Here is a 25390-nt window from a genome sequence, read left to right as displayed (position 1 = left end):
TGAATGAAGGAGATTATTCCGATAAAGTGGTATATTTTTTATTCGTTGCCATAATGTTTATTTCTTCATGCTCGTTTTCAGCCAAGTTTTCAGCTGAAATCCCACTCAGAAAATATATCAGCTTGTCACGCGATATTTCGACCCTGTTCGGTCTCTTTTACAGCCAGATCAGGAGTGAAATTGTTGCATTGAAATGATCAATGTCCATAATTCACACATAATGTACATAAATGTATATAATATCATCACATCGTAAATCCTTGTTAATTGGAACTGACAATTTCAGAATTTCAAATTGAATCTATTCCAACTGTTATACATATATGGTGCATCCATTTCTACATATTTAACATTTAATTTAGCTACTTACAACAGGAATTTTAATCGCGTTAATAAATCCCTCCCAGTCATGAATAAATGTTGATTGACACAAAATATAATGTCAAATGAAGGAATAGACAAGTGATTTGCCAATTTCTGTGGATTGAATTTTTTCAGAATTGTGTCAACCTGATTACTGATTATAGTCAGATTAGGGAATTAAAGCTGGTTGAATTCACAAAAATATAATTCACTAGTCGCACTAAATGCGCTTATAGCCTCAGTTTTGGTACTTATACATATTAAGCTATCCAGCATCATCCTTGTTCAAGAGCTCGCATAATAACGAATCTCCATTTTCGGAGGCGAGGCAAATGTGTTGTCCTCTTTTCTGCACTGTGCAAAGTGTAAAAGCCAAACTCTCATCCTTCCCACATAGATTACATTGTTCTCACACCTTTTCCCATTTTCTCCGTTGTTTCTGTCGAAGGGAGACTTCTCGCTTTCGACCTCCAGTGCAGCGCTTAAGCCATGTGAGATTGAAAAAGTGTCCCTTGGGCGTCATAGAAGGTCGAATGGGAGACCACAGGGAGAGGAAAATGGAAGAAAATCATCTCGTCGGACAATCACTCTGAGTGCGAAATGATTTTTATTAAATCAACAATTTCTTGCCACATAAACTGACTTTTTGCCCTTCTTCGCGCCACTTCACGCGGCAACTTTTTCACTTTATCGCCCCAGACTTTCCTCCTTGCCTCAATTGGCACGTGAACTTGCACAATTGACGATACTGAAGGTCGAAACTCCTTTTTCACGGCACTTTGACACTTTTCAGGCTTGTCGGTCTTCTCGCAAATAACACCCACTTGGAAATTTGTCAAGAGCCACTCCTAGGATTAATGGTGATCTATGATGTTTGCGAGAATTTCTGCACATAGGAAAAGTGCGATTCCTCGTATGCTTATGGAAAATGAGATTCTACACGAATCAACTTGGAATTGCTAAATTTACAGGCTTTGAAGCAGTCATTAATTATATTGAGACTTAAAAATTGTACATTTATACACATATGCAGATATATTGTGCCACGCTCCCCTCAATTCTTCAACGTATTGTGCAAAATGAATTTTCCTGAAAGCTTGCAGAAGAGCTGGAACATAACATATAGCAAGGGCACCCCTAAAATTTTAATCTCCCAAATGGAGTTGAGAGGAAATTTTTTTTATTCAGTTGCGGCCCTTTGGGATCGGACCATGTCAAGTGTCCTATTTCCCGTGATACACTTAATTAAATTAATTAAAACACCCACAAAAGCTTCATAGATTTTTCTCTCTCTCTGCAGCAAATATTTGGACTGCAGAAAGCCCACTCTCTTCTAGGTTCATTAAAAATAAGCCCCCAGGATTTTTTGCAAGGGGAGTAATGGGAGACCTACTGACTTATTAAATGAGATTTCGGTGTCATCTGACTTTCCCACAGAGCATATTTGAGGGATCAAGAAAAAAGATGCCGCTGCTCGTTTCCTTTGATGATTTTCCTCCCAATTTACAATACCACCCATTCCGAAGATAGAAGAAGCAATAAAAGCTCTCAGCTCTGTCCCTCCTCCTGACCCACACTCAGATTGACAAAAGAGTGCTTCCCTTGCGGGACTTGAGCATTTGCCCTTTTCTACGCCCCAATTTCTGGGCATGACATAAAATTGTCAATCTCCCGCTGAGATTTACACTCAACCATGCGACATGACGTCTCCAGGATGGTCTAAAAATTTTAATTTGCCTCCTCGTGAGAGCCAAGACGAATACTCGCAAATTCATCTTTCTCAGAGAAGTGGAAAGGGCGAAAGATGAGACAATGTTTCCCAGTGTCCTTTAAATTATATTGGGAAATTAGGGGACAAAAGAAGACTGATGAAACAAGACAAGTGAATGTTAACAGTTGCCCAATATATCTACATATTTAATGCCACACAGTATTATATTAGGACAAAATTTAATTCTCAAGGAAAATTAACAATAACGCAAAGTTGAGCGAATCACATCTTTTCTTTGTGATAAGATGGCTAATGAAAATGCAGAAGCTATTATTATTTATAATGCCAAAATATAGTTTGGTTTGCGATTATTTGGAAACTACAGAATCAGAAGACAATCTCATGAAAAAGTGCCAACCATTCTTTTAAGAACGTCAAGAATGAACGAATCAAAATAAGATTTCAAAATAAGATAAAAAAAGAAAACACCATCGTTCCGTCATATTTATTTATTTTAAACTTAAATGAATGCATATGTCAGTGTTCTTATAAAAATTCTTCCTTTTTAAACAACAGAACTAAATGAGATCAATCTGTATAACTGCGGCTAAAGATGAGAACTCTTGACATGGTATTTCAGGAATTTCATAGATTGCATGTAAATACGCCGTTACATTGATTTGTACCATGATAAAAACTAACAGTTATTCACCAGTGTATTTCATTTGAACAATTAAACAATAGAAATTTCTCTGATCTTCAATATAAATTTCATATTGTCACTTTGCTTTATCAAAATTATCGTGAACTATTGTCAATGTTAACTTCAATGTCAGGTAGCAACGGTAGCAAAGAATCCGTAAGTTAGTGTCAGATCGTTTTAGGACTTTGAATCACAGGCACTTTACATTACTTCTTCTCACGAATATTGCCAAGGCGAAGATGCTCGTTCTGGCGGAAAGCCTTCCTCTGCGCCGGCTGCATTCCGTTGCAGCTCCGGATGATATTGTTCTTTTCACAGTACTTCTGTGGATTATATGCTGGAACCGATTGATCATTATCCCAGTCGTCTTCGTCAACGGTGAGGTATTCTGGCACCATTTTCACGGCACCACTGTGTCTGTGAAGTGACTCTACAGAGTCAACAATCGGAGCGACAAACTTGTCCACAGCCACGCGATCTGGGCAGCTTTCCATGTGCAGCTGCAAATTGGAAAGGATAATGAATCTCTGAAGTCTCTACCGGAAATGCGACGCCAAGGAAAACTCACCCCACGCTCGGGCTCATTGATCAGATGAGTCGAATTGAAGGGACAACAAATTTTCTTCGTAGCATTAGACTTCTCATATTCCCGACGACATCTGATGAGGTGCGTCTGGAATCGTCTGCCGTTCTCAACTTGGTGAATATGGTTGTAAGGACATTCCACGAGATTCTCGTATCCTCTCGGTGTTGCCATTTTTTTATTCGCAATCTGTACAAGAAGCCAAGATTTAGCACGTGTAGCACAATAATATGTAGTCGGATTGAAGAGGCAAACTTACCAAAAACAGCTGATTTCATGCAGTTTTGCCAATTTTGTAGATTCAGCACTGCGAACGTCCGCTCGAGTTTATCAAACTCCTGACACTTCAGAAACTTCCGTGTGAGGCTCTGCTGTAGTGAAAGAGGAGAATTTACTAACCCAGGTGAAGTTCACCCACTCTCTGTAAAAGCGCGAAAATCTTGACACTATTGGGCCTAAAAAATACATTAAATCTTAAGATTTACAAGTCTGCACTTCAATCGAATATTGATAAATAAAGCCTTCTACGATGTGAGTAATTATGATTTCAGTCGGTTTCGACGATCTTGAGCACTGCACGCGTACCACTTCGCGTTAGCTGTTCGTTTGGTATTGTCAAGCAGTGTGATGTCGGGCAATTCGGGTGATGTAAACCCTTCAACGGCGACGCCATTTCTTTCCGGTGTCAAATACTACTGAGGTAGTATCGCGAAGCGAGAAAAATGGTGAGTTTTCGTGATAAATCTCGTGATTTCTCACTCAAATCCACGATGAATTGAAGATTGAAGCCCCCAAGCACACTTTCGTGTAGAAATTACCTGGCAAATTGGGTGGTTTGAGTGAGAAAAGGCGATGTGAAAATTCTACCACGTGTGAAACAGTGTTGTCTAATGTCGTGGTCTTTTGTATTTTCTTCCAGACGAAGGGTACTTCGAGTTTTGGAAAACGCCGCAATAAGACCCACACGCTGTGCCGTCGCTGTGGGCGCTCATCGTACCACATCCAGAAGCACCGATGCGCTCAATGCGGATATCCATCGGCTAAATTGCGGTCCTGTAAGTGTGACATAACCTCAAAGTGACAATGAACTCCCGGAATGTTTGTTCTGTGCTTTGAGCGATGTGATGGATTTACCAAAAAACATCGTCAATTAACGCAGATAGATGATAATGTGTGGAGAAGAAGAACAGCGCATTGATCTTACTGAGGATATTAATGGGTTTTTGCTTTTCCGCACAAATGACTGAATTGACCAAATTGTTTGTGTATGAGTTGGAATATTGAGTAACTGGTGTCTCTCTTTGCAGACAATTGGTCCGTGAAGGCCAAGAGGAGGAAGACCACAGGAACTGGTCGCATGCGCTATCTGAAGAACGTCAGGAGGCGCTTCCGCAACGGATTCCGCGAGAATGTCACTGCTAAACCACGCAAGGCACAGGCTTAAGCTGGAAGAATTTGTGTAAATCCTTGTGAGCAAAGATTGAAGAATTAAAAGCCGCGAATCATGCTTTCTGGTATGAAAATTTAACAGTTCCATTTTTTACACCACACCGTTTTACGTAAAAGACGTGAAATTTTCTTGGTGCCCGCTTTTGGGTAATCCTTCCAAGGTTATTGCTTCTGCATCCAAAATATCTTGGTCAATGTGTCGTGATTATTTAACACGAAATGCTCATTTAATGGAGAAAATGATCTCTCATGATGTCTTTGGATTGCAATATCAAAATCGCATTTCATTTCAATTTTACATAACTTTCTTTTATCACAGATCTTCTATCAATGCGGTCATTTATGCAAATGTGGTTTCTTTCGGTGCTTTTTTTGTGGTAGAGAATTGCAAAATTTACAATCCAGGCGATCATTTTAGGACTTGAGCATATAAATTGCGAGATTTCGGCACTTTGCAAGTTCTCTCTTAAGATAAGAGATCAGCAGAATTTGATTTTGTGGCGCAAATAGGAATTTGCCCGGATGCGGTTTTTGGGGATTTTGGATACAACTTTCGCAATTGAGATGAAATATTTGTGTGATTGAATATCCCAAATGGCAGGTAATGGAGAAATGATTGTCCCTCTGCGTGGTGTTTGTGTGCGAAATGAAATCGTTTGGCGATGAAGATGAATTTCCAGGTTAGACAAAGTGCAGGTCTTGCAAGTGAAATACAATTTCTTGTGTCGCGCGCGCGTTCACTGGTGCTGGAGGCCAAATGTGGAGTGAATGAGAACCCACGGCTGGGGAGGGAGAGACAGAGAAAGCCTCCTGACCAGAGAAGCTTGAAGTGGCGTTTCAGTTGAGGCGCGACTTTCATATCGTTCGCAAGTGGAGTCGCTGTGAAGAGTATCGGAGCTCGCGGTGTTGTGGAAAGAAGGCCTCTTTCACTTCTCAGAATCACTCCTCATCACTTGTGTGTGCGTGATCGCGAGACAATTAATTCTCTATAAAGCTGGGAGGATCGCGCGGTATTTTTTATCGTCTCCAGCGTGTGTGTCAAGGTGATCTGAAGCCATCAATCTACCAATTCACAGTCTCTCTGAGGCGAGAATAGTGCCCTCAAATCTATTCTCACACCTGGCTAAGCCACACACAATCGATGGGCCGTCTGATAGCTATATTGGGCTCTGTGGGTGAGAGAGCTCAAAGAGATGAGCAATAGCATTCCTCAATAACAAGATAGCCACAATGCGTTTGTGCGTATGAAGGTGGAAAGAAAGTTGTGAGGCGATATTTATGTATCTGAATCACTTATTCGGTTGGTCATCGTCTCGTCAATGTTTTGAAAGTTTTTCACCTACACGTGAGAGGAGGAAGAAAAACGCCACCACAATCAATGAACTCTTCATTTTGCATATTCCGTGCTGTGCTGCAAGTCGACCAATTTTCACCTGCAGGGTTGAAAAAGTTGTCCGAAGGTGTGTGCAAGACACACGATAACCAGGTCAATTGGGTTGATGTGTATAGAAGATTAAAGAGCTATTAAATTGTATGTTTTCCCGTTCTCCTCACTGAGTCCACATCTAAATTATGCATGTTGATGCCGACACGTGAGAAAGTAAGAAATTTCTCGCTGAATTATCAGTCGAGAATGCCTTGCAGAAACATATACCGGATAGTTTTTGATGAGGAAACATCGTCTATTGGCTGTGATTAAGAAATAAATTATCACGTAGGTGTTTTTATACAATTAACAAACTTGTTCCTCTGAAGTTTCGCTATAGAGACAGAATTTTTAGCTTAGCCGCTTGCTCAACGTCACTTTGCGCAATAAAATTCACAATTTTTTTCTCGTGCACTGCAGTTTTAATATTTACTTAAGTGAGTGTTGAAAAATCAGTAAATGTTTGAAATTGCGTTGATCTATGAAACGACTAAAGAGATTTGCATATGAATTTCAACAAGCATGCGTACATTTGGACAGAGGCGCGATTCACTTATTTGTCTTCTTCTGCAATAGCGCGAAAAAGAAAGGGTGAAATTTCTGTAACTGCGATGTTTCTAAACTCTGTAATTAATTTGCTGGACAGATGGAAAAGCTACAATTTTTATGGAGTCTTAAGCATGTTGTAGAGTCGATATCACAACCGGCATATTAACTTGCGATTGCAGACTTTTTGGATTTGCCAATTTGTCTGCTTTTGTGGGTGGTGGAAAATTCATAAGAATAGCACAAGAAAGCAACAATTGAATAACAAAATAGGGACAATTTTGTTTGCTTAATCTCACGATGAACAAATAAGCTTGAAGCTTTTAGAAAGGGTTTTATTGTGGAGTTTGTTTTTAAAAAGCTCACTGATAATCACTTGTACTTTTGAGACACGCGCGCAATATATTTTTTTTAACTGCATTTCTCGGTAATGTCGCTTGAGTGGTATAATAAAAGAAATCTGTGAGCATGATTTGGCGATTGAGTCAATATTCAATTCAGGTGCGCAGATTGTGCGAAATAAAGATGTTATAAAACGGAATTTTCACTGTCTCGTCATATTTGCGTAATGTCAAGCTCTATTTTCACTTCTTGAAAAGCCCATTTCTGCCTGCTTAGTACTCTCGCTGAGTGTAAGTACGTGCTTGCGGCTCTCGCGGGGGTGGGAAGATTAGGTGAAATGGTCTAATGGAGGGAAGAAGGCCTGTGCACACGCTGCAATTGAATTTACGTAAGAAATAATCACAATATAATTTATTGTTTTCCAATTCTATTCACTCTCGTGGCAATTATTTAATAACAAGGAGATCTCCGTTGAGATTTTCTTCGTCTACCAGTTCTTCCCTGGCATTGTAAAATTAAAATCACGCTCATTTTTCGCGAGTTGTGTGTGCACACCTTCTTTTGGGCGGCGACCACTCAACAGCTTCTCGTATGCATTTTTCGATTGTGTGTGGTGAAAGCGTGTGAAAGTAGAAAATACTTTTGGACAAATAACTCACTAAAACAATTAATTTATTATAAAATCCGCGCCCAGGACGGTGAATCACGTTGATGATATATCGCAGTGCTATTTGCTAATGAAATTCTCTTGGAGATGATGTGACAAAAGACAGTGAGTTGAAATTCAGGTGCATCTGAAGAAAAAAAAATAGTTTTACAGTGCAACGGAACAACTCGACGCCCAATATGTTCGTCTCAAGTTCACCTTTCCTGCTGTTTTGCGTCTCTTATGCAATTTGCTTGCTGACATCAGGTAATAAAGTCATTTTTATGCTCTCTTCCTATATTATTTCCTCCATTGATTTACGCCGAGACGAAAGGCATTTACTAGAAAAGCCGTTTTCCCCGCTATAGTGTCACTGAAGCGCGATTATGTTGATGTAAGTTGAGTGCTGAAATTGGAGAAATGATCGATAATGTCGTCTGTAGTAATTTCTTCTGGATCGTATAGTATAGAAGCAAAAGAGAATGAGATGAAATGAAATCATGTATGAGAGTTGGAGAAAAAACACACACACGCGAGTTCAGTAAACTTCAAATATACCTTCCATTTAGGTTGATGTTTTCACGATCATCGTCCGGTTTTGATCATGATGTTGCACATTTTAATTTCTTATTACTCTGGTGGTATAATTTTATTGATTAATGCGATGTGAAATGAGAAATATTTCTGGAAAATATCGTATGAAAATAAATTCGTGAAACATTGCAACACAATCCGTTACTCTTTACCTTGACTAAAGTCTTTTCCACGTAAAATCAGATTGGAGAGGCGACCCATGAGAGTGGAAATGTGTCAAAAAGTCTGTACAATAGAGTACATGTCTTCAGGTGAAACAATCGAGATTTAATTGAAGATTGAGGTGTTTTCTAATTTCACGTGAGGTCAACAATGTTGTTGAAATAGTCTCTCTTTCTCGCTTGCAAAGTGCGATGCCGAAAAAAAACAGAAGAAAGACTGTTCTCAATATTGTTGATGAGGAGAAGAAAGACATGGTAAAAATCACTTCTCAGTAAAACGGTGTTCCCATTCTTTCCTCCTCACTTTAATCCAATATAAAGATGACTATAGAAGAGAAGAAAAGAGCGAAGATGAACTCTTTTGCCTCTCAGAATCCCAGAATTGGAAATGTGTTTGTGGATTTCTAGGCGATCCACCGTTAATTCATGATCTTTTCTTCGTGATAATGCTTAAAATTATAATTTAAATTGCTAATTTTACAAGTGACAAAGAGAATTTACACTTTTTCAACATTAACTCTCCTTGAGTGATTTTCAGAAGATTGCAAACAATAATCTATTTTCGCAACAAACTGTTTTGTAGTTACAGTTCCATCAACAATTTGTTATTCAGTGAAATGCAAATGGATTTCCAATCAATAAATTCATATTGCTGAAAAATCTCTTATACAATTCGTATATTTACACGCTGATTCGCTTATTTACTCGCTTGTAGTGATAATTAAATTGTTCAGTAATTAATTTGTTGGGTTTTTTAATTGCCCATTCATTGACTTACTGCATTTTGTTGGTTTTGTTTTCGCTTAATGCAATGTTGTGTTTTTTGAGTCATTGTAGAGCTTTTGAATCAAGTTTTGAATTCCTTCTTCTCTTTTCTAACTCATAATCAAAGTGACTCTAAAATGAAGTAAAAAAAACTGCGCTGAATTGAGAAGAGTTTCATTGAAATTTACGTTGTCCATGATCTCGATTGCTTTTAATTGGGATTTCTATTGAATAATTGAGTGTATAATGGCAAAAATGCACGAGTCTTTCCTTCTCAGCAAATTATTCTTGAGCAAAAATTTCTCTTCCTCCGATTTCCTTTTTGCCACTCTTATTAACGTCAACATTACTTGGTGGTTTTATAGCGGAAAACGGAGAGAAGTCGGCAAATATTTCTGCTGAATTAATTGGAAAGCAATTAAAGGCGTGGTTCTTCGGAAGTTCACAGCTTTTGCAGTCACCGGAAAATGCAAGATTGCCCCAATTCAGCATAATTACGCCTTTGTCTTTGAGTTTATTGGCCTATTTTGAGAATTTGAATTACCATTAATCGCGCAATGCTATAGAAATTGCTTGATTAAATACAATTTTCGAGGTCACTGATGAAGAATCACAACTCCTACAAGTTTGCTTTGGCCTATCATGCGTTTTATCGGCTTTATCACTTTTGTAGGCGGTGAAAGTGATGGTTTCCTTCTCTGTTGAGACCTTCCTCGTCGCCGATGCACGAGACGAGCAAAAAATGGATCACAAAAGCAGAAAGAGACACTAATTTATCTAAACTTGTTAATGGATAGTATCATGCTCTTTGGCGTTATTTGGAGAGTCACAATTTCACTCTTTTGTATGCTTAACACTTTAGCACACTCTCTAATATAAAGTGAATGATGAAAGGAAATTACATAGGACACTTTAATGAACGCCGCGCGAAATATTATATATCTCGCGAGTGTGTCTGGCATGGAGTGTTAATGAAAGTTTTTTCTTCCCACTTCACACACACACATCTTGACAAAGCCAAGAAGTGCATTTCGCTAGAGTGAAGGAAAGAGAATGAGATTAAAATGAGTGTGTGGAGGTGTTTCACATTATTCATAATTTTCTTCTTTAATCACGATGTAGTTTGACATTCTCTGTGACCTACATTTTCGGGTCAGTCGAACATTCTCTCACTCTCACGCTGTGCACTTTTTCCAGAAGTGCAACCTTTCATTCCTTATGTAATTTCTTGCACTGCTGATAATTTACTTGATCGCTTGTATTCTTTGATGATTATCACTCCTGCGCAGCTTTCATTTTGCTCAATGTGTCTACTTATAACTGCACACCTTTCTACTAGTTATCAATTTGAAGAGAAATGGTAGGTGCACAAGAGGTTGGCTTGGAGAGGAATTTTATGCAACCACACAGTTGCAATTTAATTGAAAATTCCTGTATATTCGAATCATTTCTGATGAATTTCTTAATTACTGTTCAGATTCAAGCACTCATTTCCTCCACTTTTCATAAACAAATTCTCTAATGTCTATTCCAGCGAATGGAGTTAAGTGGCCGACGAGCGAAGAAGAGGCTCTCGATGAGAGGAATGACTTTGAAATTCTCAAAGCTGTCCAGCAATCAATGCACGACTGGAGGATGAAGACACACCACAAGCATCACCGGTGAGATTTCCTCAAGGATTTTCACGTATATTTTGAGTGCTACTTCAGCATCTTGCTTGTGTGCTTGAATGATAAGAGTTTATCTTTATTTATGAGTATTTACATAATTATGCTCCGTGGAATGTCCAATGATAACCCATTTTTAAAATGATGCACGTTCGAGTAATAAATTATAGCTGAATATATGCAGTATAATAAATTGTAATACATTCATGTTATATTTCTCAAGAACATCTTCTTCTGTCGTTGAGCAAGACAATTTATGAACAATGCACTATCTTGTGCCAAGGTTCGTGCAGTATTCAAATAAATTTAGCCGAAACTGATGGCTCAATTATGTGTTTTTAACACACTCAGTCATACTTTATGATTTCATAATGAAATCCCTCTGTCTTATTCTTGTTTCTGTTCAGAAAAAAAATTCTTTGTTACTTGCTTAACGAGAAGAATAAAGTGTAAAATTTTGCAATGATTTTTCAAAGGCGCATGAAAATAATTACTTACAGCCGAAATTGTTTAATAACCATTTGGTTTGTTTGATTTGGGTTATGTGAAATGCTAAAAGATTGATCGACCTTCATGCAATTTCTCAATTGAACTCAAATTATTTCATATTGTATGATGAATTGTATTACTTCCATTAAATCCTTGAATTGTTTTTTTTATTTGACGTAGAATTGAATTCTTAACATTTCTAATTGAGCATGAAATTTCTATACTGGCTATTTTGACAATTTACGTCTGTGCTTTACGCATATTGAGCAGAAGCTTTAATTTTATAGTTGATCGAGTTAATCAGTATCAATTTATTGCAAATATGTTTACATTCCTTCGTGATGAGGTAATTTTCTTCTCACTTTCTACATACGCAAATAATGTACAATCTGCCAAGAAAATGGTTGCATATCACCTATGACTTTGAGTAACTCCATAATTGTCTGGCATTACATTTTACAGTCTTTCCTAGGGTGTCTAACCACACTTAATGTACTTGAAAATCGTTATAAAATGTATCGTTTCTTTCACAATTTCTCCTCGAAAATTTTCTTCACCTTCGAAGAGTCCCGCCAATTGTGCAATTGATGAAAGAAGTTGCTTCATCGTGGCAGTGAAATTTGTTGTCATATTGAGTAATATTGACAAACGCAGGGATAATTGAATTATGGCTAATTTATTAATTGTTATATAAAGTTGACTTCTTTTGCATCACATGCATTTCTCTATATTCTGCACAGCATTTATGTAATCATCTTATCATGAGATGATATATATTTCTGTTTACTCAATCTCACTGCACAGTAACAGAATTTTCTCGCTAAATCATTCTTCTTGTGACTAATATAATTGTCTTCTTCCTTATCTATTTAATTTAAATAGTAAGCTTAAAATGTTGACGCTGTATTTGCTCATAGAGGAAGCAAATCTTTGGATAGCAGAACAAGTAATTCTCTCTGAATTCGTGTCTTCAAGAGTTTGTAGCTCTTGTCTTGCAACTTTTCGCATCATGATCAGAGAAAGTTGCCACAATTTGCAAGGAATGAATTATGTGATCATACAGCTAAAAGCATGCGGAAGCTTTTGCTGCTGAAATACATCATAGTCCTTTGCAGGTCATACTTAAAAATTCAATAGAAAAGACAAGAAACACTTGGCGAAATTGTGATGAGAAAATACTCTTCGTGATCTTGACCATCAGCGATGATCATCACGATCTTTTTTGCGTTGGAAGAGCCAAACAATTAAGCCATTCACTCGTCCGTCAGACGAATGGGTACAATTTAGAAAGATCTGCAAGAGAGAGGCAGAGCACAAAAGTGACTTCCCGCGGTGCTTTTTCTCCGCCCAGAGCTTCTCATATGTAATTTCGAAATCACTTGCCACAACCTTGAACTCCTGAACTCACCGCAAAACCTAAATTTGCTCGATGCTTTTTTTTGCAGGCGAAAACGCGAAGAGAAACGCGTTTGCTACGGAGATTTGGGCTGCTTTGAGGATTCTGGTCCATTCGGATATCTGGACATGCTGCCTGCGTCTCCGGAGGAGATTGACACTAAGTTTTACTTCTATTCCACGAAAAACAGGTGAGTTTTTGCTCGACTTTTCTCTTGCAGCCGTAATTTGCATAGAAATCACGAAAGACAATGCGATAGTGGAGCGAAAATAACCGGTAATTTGTTTCATTTTGCATTCTTTCCTCTTCCGGAAGCTTTTTACTATACTTTGAGCTTTTGTATTTGGTATTTTGGAGAATATGTTATGCAATTGTGGAAGAAAGTGTATAAATGGGAGAAAACTCAACAATAACATTAAATTGACGCTAATTTTGTAGCAATTGATTTGTCACAAACACTTCTTGTGGCTCTATTTAGTATCAATGATTTCATTGTAGTGGGAGAACAATGAGCCAATTATTTGCACGTGTGCTATATTTTTGCAGAGGCGATCGTCCGCTCGTGGAGTTTTCGTACTTCAACATCTCCGCCGCCGTGGGAACCGATGACCATCCGACGGGTGAAACCACCACTGCCCTGAACGAGTCGAATGGAACGACCATCGCTCCGACGAACTCCCCGGAGGCTTCTCTTCGGCGGTCATTGGACAGCCTCGAGGGCCTGGAGATTCTCTCGGCGCGCGTGATTGTGCACGGTTTCGGCTCCAGCTGTCCTCATGTGTGGATCTATGAGATGCGTACTGCCCTCATGGCCGTGGAGGACTGCATAGTGATCTGCGTGGATTGGGAGAAGGGCGCATCGCTGCCCAACTACGTGAAAGCGTCGGCCAACACGAGACTCGTGGGGAAGCAATTGGCTCAACTTCTGGCCGCTCTGGAGAAGCATCGTGGTCTGCAAATGTCTCGAGTGCACGTCATAGGCTTCAGCTTGGGCGCACATGTGGCGGGATTTGCAGGAGCCGATCTGCCTGGACTAAGCAGAATCACAGGACTAGATCCGGCGGGACCGCTCTTTGAGTCGCAACACCCTAAAGCTCGCCTCGACAGCAGCGATGCGAACTTCGTTGACGTCATCCATTCTAATGGAGAGAATCTGATCCTGGGCGGTTTGGGATCCTGGCAACCAATGGGTCACGTGGACTTCTATCCCAATGGAGGCCGAGTTCAGCACGGATGCTCGAATTTGTTTGTCGGAGCGGTGACTGACTTCATTTGGTGTAAGAAATTGATTAACTTCGCACAAAGTCATAATAAATACCATTTCTTATTAATACTTTTTATACTACAGCTCCAGCTGCTTCTGTGGAGGGAAGATCTCTATGCAATCACAGGAGAGCGTACAAATTCTTCATAGACTCCGTGGCGCCACGATGTTTGTTTCCAGCCTTCCCTTGTGGCAGCTATGATGAGTTCTTGCAGGGCAAATGCTTCCCGTGCAAGCAATCCTCAAATTCAACAGGGATCTCTGCAGATGCTAGATGTGGCAACATGGGATACTATGCCGATCGGTCCACAGGGAGAGGGCAACTGTATCTGGTGACCCGAGAGGAGGAACCGTTTTGCGGTGGGTTTAATTTCAATGATCAGTTTGAAGACAATTCTAATTTTCCACTTTTGTCTGCAGCTCATCAGTACAATATTGAGATTTTCAGCGCCCTAAGTGAACTTCCTCTGCGATCTCTCGGCCGTTGGGAAGTGACTCTGATCGGAGAAGGAGGTCTCAATGAGACTTTCACCATCACAGAGTAAGATAGAATACAATCAGCACACTTGAATGTTTCCATCAAATCGGGGTATTTTCTTTCAGAAAAGACGATACAGAATTCTTCGCTGGGGAGAGGTTTTCGCGTATTCTTGTGCCACATCCAGCTCTGGGCTTTCCCACTGACATAGCACTCACTTACAAATCCTACAGTGGATGGCTATCTCGGGGACTGCCCGTGTGGAATATTTATAAAGTCATCTTGACGGACAGCTTTGGCCGTAGCTACTCTATCTGCAAGCGCTTCTTCACTCTCGAGTCGGGAAAGCCAGAGCTGCTGGCACTCCTGCCCGGTGATTGTCACATTCCCGAGGAGATTGATCTGGAGGAGGGTCCTCTCGATCGGATTGATGACAAGAAGAGTGAGGAAAATGAGGTAAATCATGCGTATGGAGTCTATGATGATCAAGATTTGCGCTTCGCGCGTGATGACAGGGAGAACAGTGTGAATCCCAAGTGGCAACATGTGGAGGGGAATGGCCTTGAGAGTGGATCTGGTACAGAATCGAGTCGTGGATTCCCTGAGGAGATTGTCACAACGCACAATCCACCGGAGATTTTTGAGCCAATCCTCAAGGCGAAGAGACAAAAGAGTGGAAAGGGTCGGAGATTCGACACGGAGGCATCGGCTGATGAGATTCTGGAGCCTGTTCTGCGCTCAACAACACCCAGGATTCGGAATAAGTCTCAGGAGGACGCGCGATCTGCTGGCGAGAAGAGAAAGTCCAGAGATGGTAATTTCCTCACTGTGCAGCTCTTTCCATTTCGTCTGGGGGAGATTTTGGAGAGAGCTGAGCGCTACGCTAGACTTACTCTCTTGCCACTGATCAGCGAAACTGCTCCGAGGTTCTTCAACTTTGCCGCCCAGAAGGATGACCGGAAGCCCAAGTACCTCACCGAGGAGGAGTTCAAACAAGCTGAGATTGCTGATGCTGTGACTAAGAATCTCATGAACACCACCACTGTGGCGCCGATTAATGTGACGGCCAAGGAAGAGAGTCCCTTGACACATGCGGAAGTGGAGAACGCCTCAAGTCCCAGAAATCTGTATGAACCCATGCGAGATGAGTCCAGCAATGATTCACGTGTCATTCAACCTCGATCCGCCTCTGACAGCAAGTACTATACAAATCTGCAGGATGTCGTGCCACCGAGTACTCTGCCGGAAGTGATTAAGAAGGATCAGTCAAAAGATGAGAATGTGATCCGCATCGATTTGCCCACATATCGCCCACCTTCTGTTGACTTTCCCTACAACTTTGAGCTGCCCACCGCGTCGGAGGAGGACGTGGAGGTGCCTCTGGTCACAGAGAGTGCTGAAGAAGTCCATCACAATGCCGGCAGCAAGTTCATCCCCCTCACTTTTGCCCACAGTGCCGACAGAGAGTGACGACAAGAAAGGCGCTCTCTGAGTTTGTTATCTAGTCGGGGAGTAGAATCCCTCCAAATTCCCTCAATCTCTCAAACCCCATTTCCTCTCCCTCCCCCTAATCTCACACTGTCTCCCTTCTTTACGTGGAGGTTCTTCTAGTGGGACTTGGTGTCGTTGTCGTTAGTTTATGGCTAATTTTTCGTTTTAATTTATTGTTTTCCCCATTTCCCTTAGTTTTACGGTGGTGCTTTTCTCAGTTAGATGAGTTTTGCTCTCTTGTAGTTTGTACAATTTTACATTTATAGTTTCAATAAAGAAATTTCAACGTTTTGTTGTTTTTTACACCAAGTGTCGTTATTTCGAATGTGCATGGAGAAAAAGCTCAAGATGAAACACCGATGAAACATCGCTTGCTTCGAACTTTCCGATGGTTTTTGTCTGGGATATTGATTCACTCAAAGTTAGTATTTTTTTCTTTTTTTATTTAATGTGTTTCCTCTTTTTCTCTCAAAACAAACATTTTTCACTTATATTTTACATTATCTGCTAAGGCTATATGAGTAACAGTCCAATGTCTAGAATTTTTTAAACTCATTTTTCTTCACTTTCATCAATAAATAATTTTTGAAACTTGTGTTAATTCCAATTAAATTTTGTCCTCTTGCGTAAGGATATTTTCTTTACAATACAATATTTATTACTGGACACAGTTTTGGCATTTTTTCAATCGTAAATTTTCTTCAAAGTTGAATAAATAAACGTAATTATTTAATTTTTATCAATTTCAATAATAATAATTTTAAAATGATCTTTCTTGTTTATCTACTAATTTTTCCGATTACATATTTCTTTTTCTCATATTTTTTCCACCTTTTGCACTAACCTACAAAGTTTCTTCCACTTTTATCAGTTTTTGGTATATCTTCTTATATTCTCTATTAAACTTATAGTGGGGATTGTATATTTTGGTTTTACACATTAGTGATTGATTTCAATCCGATAAAAGTTTTACATAAAAAGAACATTTTTCCTATAAATTGTAAGTTTTAATTCTTTTCCTTCTGTTTCCCATAAAAATTGCATTTAAAGTGTTCATGTGTGAAAATATGAGACAGTTCCGGTGAAATTTTGACGAAATGAAGGAAGAGTGTTTTCTGTTGGTGTGTGACTACCAAATGACAGGGAAAATATTTATCGAAAAAGTTGTTGGTATGATTTTTCTATATTTGAAAGTTTTTGGAAAAAAAAAATTGAAAACAAAAATTTTACTCGACCACAATCTCGCGTCTTTTGTGAAATTGTCATGATATGATTTTATTTTTCACTCACTTTCTCCTATACTTTTAAATATTTCCCTTAAACAGCATTTATCAAGATGAAAAGTAATAAGTTTACAGTAGATTTAGACGATTTTCTCTCTCTAATTTTCATTAATTGTTTTAATCATCGCGTCACTCTTAAAATATTCTTGGAAAACTTTAAGCTCATTTCGGTTTTCATTCTATTTTACTCTCATTCTGATTTTCCATACGACAAAAGTTATTTAATTCAAACTGCTCTTCAGCACTTCCTAAAAGAAACTGTGTAAAATATTTAGTTGAGAATTAAAGAAAAATTATAAGCAGATTTTTTCAATTTTAATTCTTTTTCTTTTACTCTAACATCCAGGATTATTTTTGTTCTTTTTCTCTAATTAACATTGAAAGCTTCTCATCTAAGAGTAGTTTTTACGGTCAGATTTTATGAGATTTTTACTTCAAAGTTTTCTCTTGAATCATTAAATCACTTTTCGAAATCGGTGAGACAAATGGAAGTTAATCCATTTGTTCCTTTTTTTTCGATAACCCAATGAAATCATGTTTACAATATTAGAAAAAGTATTTCAATGTTTTTCTTAGAGCTGTTACAGGTAAACAAAAAATTGCTAATTTTTTTTACTAATTTTTCAAGGTTATATTTCAATATTTCTCAACATTTTGTTTGTTTTTGTATCCTGAAATCACTCACATTCAAATCATCATTCCTCAAATCACTAAAAAAATTAAAATAGGCGACGCCAGCGTCACTCTATAATATTTTCTATCCTCACAAAATCCTCACTACAGCATCTATTTTGTATATCTTGATGATTTGAGTGATATCATAGAGAATCTTTGCACATTTTCTTCTTTTTTTTCTTTTAGGAAATATTTCTGTCTGCGTTTAGCTTCTCATCTGAAAGTGACAACTCTAAACATTCCCCATTAGCTAACGATAGTTATAATCTTCTCTCTGTTTTCATCTTTTACAATATTAATTACATTTTCATGCTTCACTATCCTTGCTTTAAGTTTCAACTCTTCATCTTCATTTCATAATATTCTTTTTACATAAATATTTTTTATATTTGTATAATATAATTTCCATTCTGTTTTCATTTTCTAAACTTTATAAGTGGCTTCACAATGTAAGAAGATAATAATAATTTTTTCTCGCTTAATCCATACTTTATTTAATTAATAAAAATAAATAATAAATTGAGGAACCTGCCCCCGAAAAATTCAACGTGTTATTACAATTTATTACATTTATTACACATTCCAGCCAGCCAGAGAAAATATTTCACAATATATTTGCTTTTTTGTTAATTTGTGTGTTCTTTTTTTAATATATCTTTGTATATTTTTAGTATCCACTTTCAACGTGTATATTTATTATTAAGTTATCTTTTAAACTTATTCTTACTGGGACAAAAATTGAGTAATATTCATCTGTAGAAAAACCTTTTTTTCACTAAATTCTTTTTCGAAGAATTCTAATCTTTGTTTTCCACCTTGTCTATGTATGGATTTTAAAATATTTTCTCTCCATTCTTTGTCTTTGCCTTTTCACCTTGAAATACCTACCATTTTCAGAAATTAATCAAAGAAAAGTGGACAAATAAAGACTTGTAAATATAATATCAACGATTGACAAAATGTTCCCGAAGAGAAAATATTAAAATATTATACATTTCTTCACCATTCTTCTCAAGGATCCTGCCTTGTGTACATTTAACTAAAACAATTACTATAAAATAACGTTGCAAAGAAGACGAAAATATTGCGGGGTATTTGAAAGAAAATGAATTATACTTCTTGATGTACAATGTTTTCTCTAATGTGTATCATTTGTTGCTTCTGAAAAATTGCTAAATCTACAATATTTCATAGTAGTTTTGCAAATTTTCCACTACAGTTTTATATTCTCATTTTGTCTGAGAAGATCTTTTGCACCCTCCAGTGATGAAATGGAGATTCTTCATCCTAAAATGCAGCTCTACTTGAAAGTTTTCTCTCAATCTAAAATCTAACATTTCACTTTCTTTATTTTCCTCCTTTCTGCTTCTCTATTGTAATGAATTTATGTTTCACTTTTCCTTTTCAAATATATTATCTAAAGGTTATTTCAAGTTTCTTACTAATATTTATTACTCTCTAAACGTTTATATGTTCAATTTTATTTTCCCTTTTAATTTCTTTTGCTTTCTGTCCTCTAAAAGATTTCCTATTACATCACTAATATTTCTATATATGTTCTTCTTCTCCACCATAAAGATCTCCTTTTGTTAACTACATAAAGAAAACAAGTTAAGGAAGAATTTGTGTGTATACAAACAAGAGGAGAATTGTCTTAACGACTGCTTTTATTCGCGAGTTGTTAATTATCCTTTATCTTCTGGATATCAATTCATCCGTCAATTACTTTGTGTACTGTAAAGATTCACTTGTGAAAACACAAAGTGTGATTCAGTAAAATATCCAAAAACTCAAAAGCACTTCATTTCTTGCAGCTTTTACACGCAAAGCATCTTGAAAATATTATTAAATTCTTTGTTTTGTCACTTGGACGCAACTTATATTTGAAATCTTAATTTTCTTTTTATTTCACAGAGGAAAAACCCTATTTTATTGGTTTCTATAATCTTTCTATGTTACATTATTCCTCGCCAGATCAAATATATGTCTTATATGCATACTTTTTATAGACACAACCATTCTTTTTTTTGTAGTAAATAGAAGAAATCAATTTCAAAAACGCTTTTTTTTGTTCAATTGAGAAATTTCTTTCTCAATTTTAACCTTTTTCATATCTTTTCTCTTTGCAAATACAAACGAAAAAACGCGCGTCCTCCACATTTTGCACGCATAGCAAAGAAAATTGGCGCAAAAATGTTCGGCACAAAGAATACGCATTGAAATAAAGAATTGCTCTCACATGATTACACGAATTTTCTCTATCATTAATTTAATTGTCTCGGAGGGGGCGGAGACGCTCATTGTGAGGATGATTTCCTTCATGAGTGACAGAGATACGCAGAGTGTGCGGAGGTAGAGTCAAATGGATGAAAAGGTGTGTGAGAGAATTATAATGCAAAAATTTCCACCCAACTTTGTCTAGTGCTGGATTTCCTCTCCACACCTCATCACATCGCTGATTGATGTGATTTCCCTCGCACCCAAATTCTCCTTCACTCCCACGGGCTCTCGAGAGGCGGCGGGAGAGTCCTCGAAATAAGAATACACACACACACACACAGGAAAGAAAATCTCACATCGCATGTGTCTCTCCTCCATATTTTCATTTTCACTCCATGTTTATCTAATAAGCCAAAATGTTTGTGCTTTCTCGGAAAGCTTCCTGCATAGTCCGACCACTCTCCGTCACATCCCAACGTGCTGCGGTGAAATTTGACTAGTGGATGGCCTAACTCCACTGCCACCTCCACCGCCCCCGCCGGAGTCCTCCTCCTCGTCATCCTCGCCGCCCTCATTGTCGGAACCCTCCTCTAGAGTCACCTGCGGGTGGGACGAAAGGAAAACATTCAGAACTGTGGCACTCCACTCAGTCATAAAGCAGGGAAAATGGGCAGACGCTCACGTGGCGATACTTAGGATTGAACTAGGATTTCACATTAGAGTCAAAAACCATCCAGATCCTAGACATTGAGCATAAAAAACTACATGTGATGTTGGAAAACTAAAATATGTTTCTAATGCTCTTTGCAGAATTATTTAAATTTAAATATTTGACGATTCAAAGTTCGTGAAGCAAGAAAGATAATTAAAGCCTGACAGGAATAAGAACAAAAAACTTTTTGACTGAAAATATACTTAATTTTCCAAGTATTTTCTTATAAAATACCTCCACGAATAAAGCATTTCATTATATCTGAATATTCTCAAGACGAAGTAAAACCATTTTCTCCGAAATCGATTGTTCACAAATTTGTCGGTCCCAAAGAGTTAATGCCTTTAATAATTACCGAAAATTGGTACTGTATTGATTAAGCCCTTGCGCGAAATGGAAAGTTCAAACAATTTGTGCGAATTTCGTGGAGAATTTCCAAATAAGCATTGCAAATAAATGGGCATTGATATTTACATAACAGGAGATTTACATTTCACCTTTTAATTAAGAGCCCGAGAGTCAATTTGAACATGAAAACGGCATTTTCCGAAAAACCGATATTTAATCCTGATGAGATTAGCGGAAATACATTGAGAGAGTGTTCTAAGAAAAGGCACAAGGAAAGATGAAAAATTTATGCCACGTCACGACTAATAAGAAAGGTAAATAAAATGTAATTTATAGTCGCGCATAAAGCAATTAAATCACTTGGTTGATTTACATTGGATTTTCCTCCCACGAGAAAGTATCAGATTAAAGAATCCGAGAAAAGAGCGAAACACTGTAGTTCCTCGGGGAATTATTCACGAGTCTTCAATCATCATTCCTGCAAAGTGTCTTTGAGCAATGGAAGTTGTGCAATGCGCTTAGATCAATTCGCGGAGTATAATTCTGTATCGATTTAATTTTGCTGGCAACTACATCCAATTAAATTGCGATCAATTTATTGGAGAAAAATGTCGTTTTAATAGCGCAAAAGAAGACCGATGAGTTTGCAAATTAATTTCAAGATTGCATACCTGGAAGCGAATCTTGTCGTCACCTTCAATGTCGTCTGATTGCGGTGGGGATGGCGGGATCATGCTCTGGTAGTAGTCGCGATTCTCCTCGAGTGTGTCGAGAATCTCCTGGGCATCGGGATGCACGAGGTCACCCCACGTCTCCCACAGCGGGTGCACGATGTAGTCGATGAAGCCCACCTGGGACTTCTCCACCGTGGCGTTGTGGCGATCGCACATCGGGCTGATGTCCATGCCGCTGGCCCGCTCCTTGTCACCCTGCAGGAAGAACTCCTCCATGAGGAGCGCCACCCAGCGCTTGTACAGCGGCAGGGGCTTCGTGGGATTGCTCAGGTCGGCGCAGTGCACCAAGTTTTCCAGCACCTGTATCCGGTCTGTGTAGTTATCCAGGAGCAGCACGCCGCTGCCGGCCACCTTCTTCGTCTCCGTCATTGTCTTCAGGTCAGCCAGCAAGCTCATGTGCTTGGACATGTCCGTCGATAGCACTATATCAATCACCATTTTCCTCAACGTCTGACGTTGCTTTCTGCAAAGAGACAAATTACATTCAGATAGGCTCCGCTTATCAGTGTAATTAAAGTAGAATTAGTTGCATAATCTAAGCCGATTAAGTCCCACTATTGCCATTCGCTCTATCTCGAAATAAAATTATCACAATTATCTTGAAATTGTTTCTTAGAATCGAGAGCGTCTCCATTTTTGTCCCAGAAAGCATTAATTGACGACTTTCCACCTTCCTCAAACTCTCATACTTTGATAGAAGGTACAAAATAAGAAACAATCACTCAAGATCAGTGACAGAAATGACAGTGAAAAGTAACCCTGGGAAAAAGAGGGTTAATTATCCCCCATATATCTCTTATACACATTATAACTTTTCCATGAGTCACATATGGGAAAAGTTTGCCATCCTGTTCACACATTTTCAGTCCTTTTGGTGGGAGTATCTGTTGCTGACTACAGGAAATGGGATAAATTCCCCATCTCCTCGCAAATTGGAGAAAATACGGAGTGAAAAGTATAGAAAATTAGTCTTTGAAGCCCCACAACCAACCTTTCACACCCTCATGGGGAAAATGTCCTGATTTTTCCTCCCTCCCACCACATCTTCGGGCGGGTCGAGCAGAAAAATCAGATTTCATTGGAAAGTTTGTCACTCGGGGACATCACATTGATTTTGGGGACGAAAACGATTTTCTTAGTTGGTGGGACGCGCAATATTCAACAAGTCGATTTTAGGGAACAAATTCAATTTACACCCACATTATCTAAAAGATTGTCTTGCGAGAGGCAGCTTTTTGCCGCTTATTGCGTGATTGATGGGGACAAAGGGAGAAGAAAAAAATACAGAAATTGTGGGAAAGTTATGAAGGAATATAATCTGAAGATGCGAATTGAGCACGTTTCAGTATTGAAAATTTAATTCCGTTAATTCACAGAAAATAATTAATCACAGCTTGGATTGAATTTCCCAGACGTTTCACGTACTTTGCGTACATCTTGTACTATCTCATGTCTCCATACAATATCGATTTAATTCTCTAACGACAGCGAAATATTCATACATTGCAAAAGTTTGCGACTATATAAGCAATCTTCTCATATTGATTATAAATAGATGAGATAAACTTTAAAGATTAAACTACTCCCGAGAGCACGTCAATCACGACGTGTGAGATGGGAAAAACTTCTCTTTGAGCACAAACATTTGTCTCAAACTTTGATAGAATATTAAGTATGAATTTTAAAATTTTAACAGCCACTTTCCATCACAAACTTGATGGATTAGTCGTCTGCCAATGTAAAATTCATCACAAACAATTTCATTTCCCTCTCTTGACATTCTCGTGTGAAATAAAAACATCTTGCCCCACCCAATTTAAGACACTTTTCCCCTTCGCCCACACCATTCGGGCTAAATATGAGAAGAAAATTGCTGTGTGGGAATTTACAATGAAGGAGCTAATTGGCAATTGCGGGGAACGTGAACCCCAACGCAAAGTGCTTCAAGTGTATGTTCTCGGTTCATTCCAGGACGTATGCGGCAATAATTAAAAGTGCATTCACAATTCACTCCTTCAGTGGGCCTGTAATTACATTATTTATGGGCGTACTCACTTTTGCATATTACAGAAGATATCACATCCTTGATTTTGAAGTAATTTGAAGGCAACAGCTAAATGATGATTTTCCAGCACCGATTCATCATTGTACATTAATGCTAATTCCGAACTAGTGTTGATGAGAAACTGATTGGTGAGTCCAGGGTGATCGACGTCGTGGATGCAGGCGGCAAAGAGGGCGCCGCACACCTCGAGGGGCGTGAAGACACTCTCGAGGGCCGGCGTGTTGAGGAGGACGTTGGTACTTTGGGTCACATCGGCGGCATGGAGTGAGTTGTGAAATGGATTGTCCTTTACGTAGTGATCCTCCAGCGTCACCATGAATGCGATTAGTGTTTTCGGTGGTATCATCAGGGCGCTGAGGAGGTCTCGTGACGAGAACACGGAGTACGCGACGCACGTGAGGGGGCGGTTGCACGTGAGATCGCCAATGCGGAAGATATCGATGCCCCAGGTGTCCAGGTCACCCAGCAGGGTGCTCAGTTGCGCCTCGTGTGGCGTCTCCACACCGAACGTCGGCAGGCGTTCACCAGTGAAGGAGTTGGTGTGCGACAGCGGTCGTCGTACGCCCGAAATCTGTGACATTGGCGGCCCCCCGAAGCGCGGCGATCTGCTGCGCGGATGGGAAGCTGACGTGATGTTGGCCACCTCATTCTCGTCGATGCGCAGCGATGGCAAATCAAACTCCTGTTGTTTGTCTGCAAAGAGGATCATTTGACATTTTTCATTAAATGCCGGAGCGTAAAGTCCACAACAATGGACAATGTAAGCCTCGCATTTGAGGAGAAACTAAACCCACCCCGTTTTGGCACAATGAATAATTATTTCTTTCTTTCAGGGCCACAAATTCATATACATCAGGTTTTGTGTGTGTGTATGAGGAAAACTGTTTCCACTTCGTCACTTCCATCTTTTGTGCATGAAATAATATGTAATGTCCCATCTTTCCCTCAAATGTAATAAATTTCCATTACAAAACCGTATGATTTATGTATTTTCCTTTGTTCCTTATGCAAGCTAAAGGACTATAATCCAATATAGCGAAATTTAGTGAAACTGCAAAGGCGTGAGCATGCATAAGAAAAAACTTAAAGCTTTCTGTTTCACTTTCGTCACAACGGCGTGAAAATAATCCTTTGACTCGCTTTAAGTAAATCCCTTGCTGGAGCGAAAGGCAAGGAATCCGTGTGGAAGACTTGTTGAAAATCATCCCTTTAACTTTACCATTTTGCCAGATAATTATAATTCAAGTGAGTTTGCTCTTGAACAATGGAGGAAAAAGTG

The 25390-nt window shown here is 38.8% G+C and overlaps 4 protein-coding genes and 1 long non-coding RNA gene across 12 annotated transcripts in view; 2 read left to right on the top strand and 3 right to left on the bottom strand.

The window, feature by feature from the left end:
- Positions 1–2546: 2546 nt before the first annotated feature.
- LOC132262147 (gametocyte-specific factor 1 homolog) lies at positions 2547–3534 on the bottom strand. The gene is made up of 2 exons (XM_059761298.1): positions 3346–3534; positions 2547–3277 (listed from the first exon to the last, which is right to left on the bottom strand). Exons 1-2 carry the CDS (start codon positions 3532–3534, stop codon positions 2984–2986), a joined length of 483 nt encoding a protein of 160 aa, XP_059617281.1. The 3' UTR covers positions 2547–2983.
- Positions 3535–3971: 437 nt separating this feature from the next.
- On the top strand, positions 3972–4888 carry LOC132263346 (large ribosomal subunit protein eL37A). Its single transcript, XM_059763067.1, has 3 exons — positions 3972–4085; positions 4280–4415; positions 4668–4888. The coding sequence occupies exons 1-3, from the start codon at positions 4083–4085 to the stop codon at positions 4802–4804; spliced, it is 276 nt and encodes a 91-aa protein (XP_059619050.1). The 5' UTR covers positions 3972–4082; the 3' UTR covers positions 4805–4888.
- A 2917-nt stretch (positions 4889–7805) lies between these two features.
- Positions 7806–8582, bottom strand: LOC132263347 (uncharacterized). Of its 2 annotated transcripts, XR_009468484.1 has the most exons (4): positions 8516–8582; positions 8328–8453; positions 7989–8175; positions 7806–7917 (listed from the first exon to the last, which is right to left on the bottom strand). It is a non-coding gene; the product is annotated as an uncharacterized LOC132263347 (long non-coding RNA). The 2 variants fall into 2 exon arrangements; XR_009468483.1 differs by having other exon boundaries at positions 8328–8559.
- On the top strand, positions 7913–16407 carry LOC132263340 (uncharacterized). Of its 2 annotated transcripts, XM_059763054.1 has the most exons (7): positions 7913–8036; positions 10824–10950; positions 12891–13031; positions 13388–14118; positions 14190–14465; positions 14526–14646; positions 14709–16407. In XM_059763054.1, exons 1-7 carry the CDS (start codon positions 7970–7972, stop codon positions 16051–16053), a joined length of 2808 nt encoding a protein of 935 aa, XP_059619037.1. In that variant the 5' UTR covers positions 7913–7969; the 3' UTR covers positions 16054–16407. The 2 variants fall into 2 exon arrangements, with proteins under 2 accessions (XP_059619037.1, XP_059619038.1); XM_059763055.1 differs by lacking the exons at positions 7913–8036; positions 10824–10950 and adding an exon at positions 12477–12560.
- An 89-nt stretch (positions 16408–16496) lies between these two features.
- The window catches only part of LOC132263342 (cAMP-specific 3',5'-cyclic phosphodiesterase), a 77765-nt gene continuing 68871 nt past the window's right edge, over positions 16497–25390 (bottom strand). For all 6 annotated transcript variants that reach the window (XM_059763058.1, XM_059763056.1, XM_059763057.1 and 3 more), the window contains 3 exons: positions 24102–24804; positions 21984–22509; positions 16497–20852 (listed from right to left, as the gene is read on the bottom strand). In XM_059763058.1, coding sequence (XP_059619041.1) covers positions 20718–20852; positions 21984–22509; positions 24102–24804 — 1364 coding nt within the window. In that variant the 3' untranslated portion in view covers positions 16497–20717. The remainder of the gene's footprint in view (positions 20853–21983; positions 22510–24101; positions 24805–25390) is intronic.

Source organism: Phlebotomus argentipes, unplaced genomic scaffold, assembly GCF_947086385.1.
Source record: "Phlebotomus argentipes unplaced genomic scaffold, Phlebotomus argentipes genome assembly contig_15, whole genome shotgun sequence".
Taxonomy (NCBI): domain Eukaryota; kingdom Metazoa; phylum Arthropoda; class Insecta; order Diptera; family Psychodidae; genus Phlebotomus; species Phlebotomus argentipes.
Note: the sequence above shows the minus strand (reverse complement) of the source record. Positions and strands in the feature narration are given on the sequence as shown.

Excerpts from the sequence above, each read along its gene's own strand:
- LOC132263346 (XM_059763067.1), top strand. Across the intron at positions 4,416-4,667 it reads ATCGGCTAAATTGCGGTCCT|ACAATTGGTCCGTGAAGGCC; the intron begins GTAAGTGTGACA and ends CTCTCTTTGCAG.
- LOC132262147 (XM_059761298.1), bottom strand. The coding sequence starts at position 3,534 with ATGGCAACACCGAGAGGATACGAGAATCTCGTGGAATGTCCTTACAAC. Across the intron at positions 3,278-3,345 it reads TCAATGAGCCCGAGCGTGGG|CTGCACATGGAAAGCTGCCC; the intron begins GTGAGTTTTCCT and ends TCCAATTTGCAG.
- LOC132263340 (XM_059763054.1), top strand. The coding sequence starts at position 7,970 with ATGTTCGTCTCAAGTTCACCTTTCCTGCTGTTTTGCGTCTCTTATGCA. Across the intron at positions 10,951-12,890 it reads ACACACCACAAGCATCACCG|GCGAAAACGCGAAGAGAAAC; the intron begins GTGAGATTTCCT and ends TTTTTTTTGCAG. Across the intron at positions 13,032-13,387 it reads TTCTATTCCACGAAAAACAG|AGGCGATCGTCCGCTCGTGG; the intron begins GTGAGTTTTTGC and ends ATATTTTTGCAG.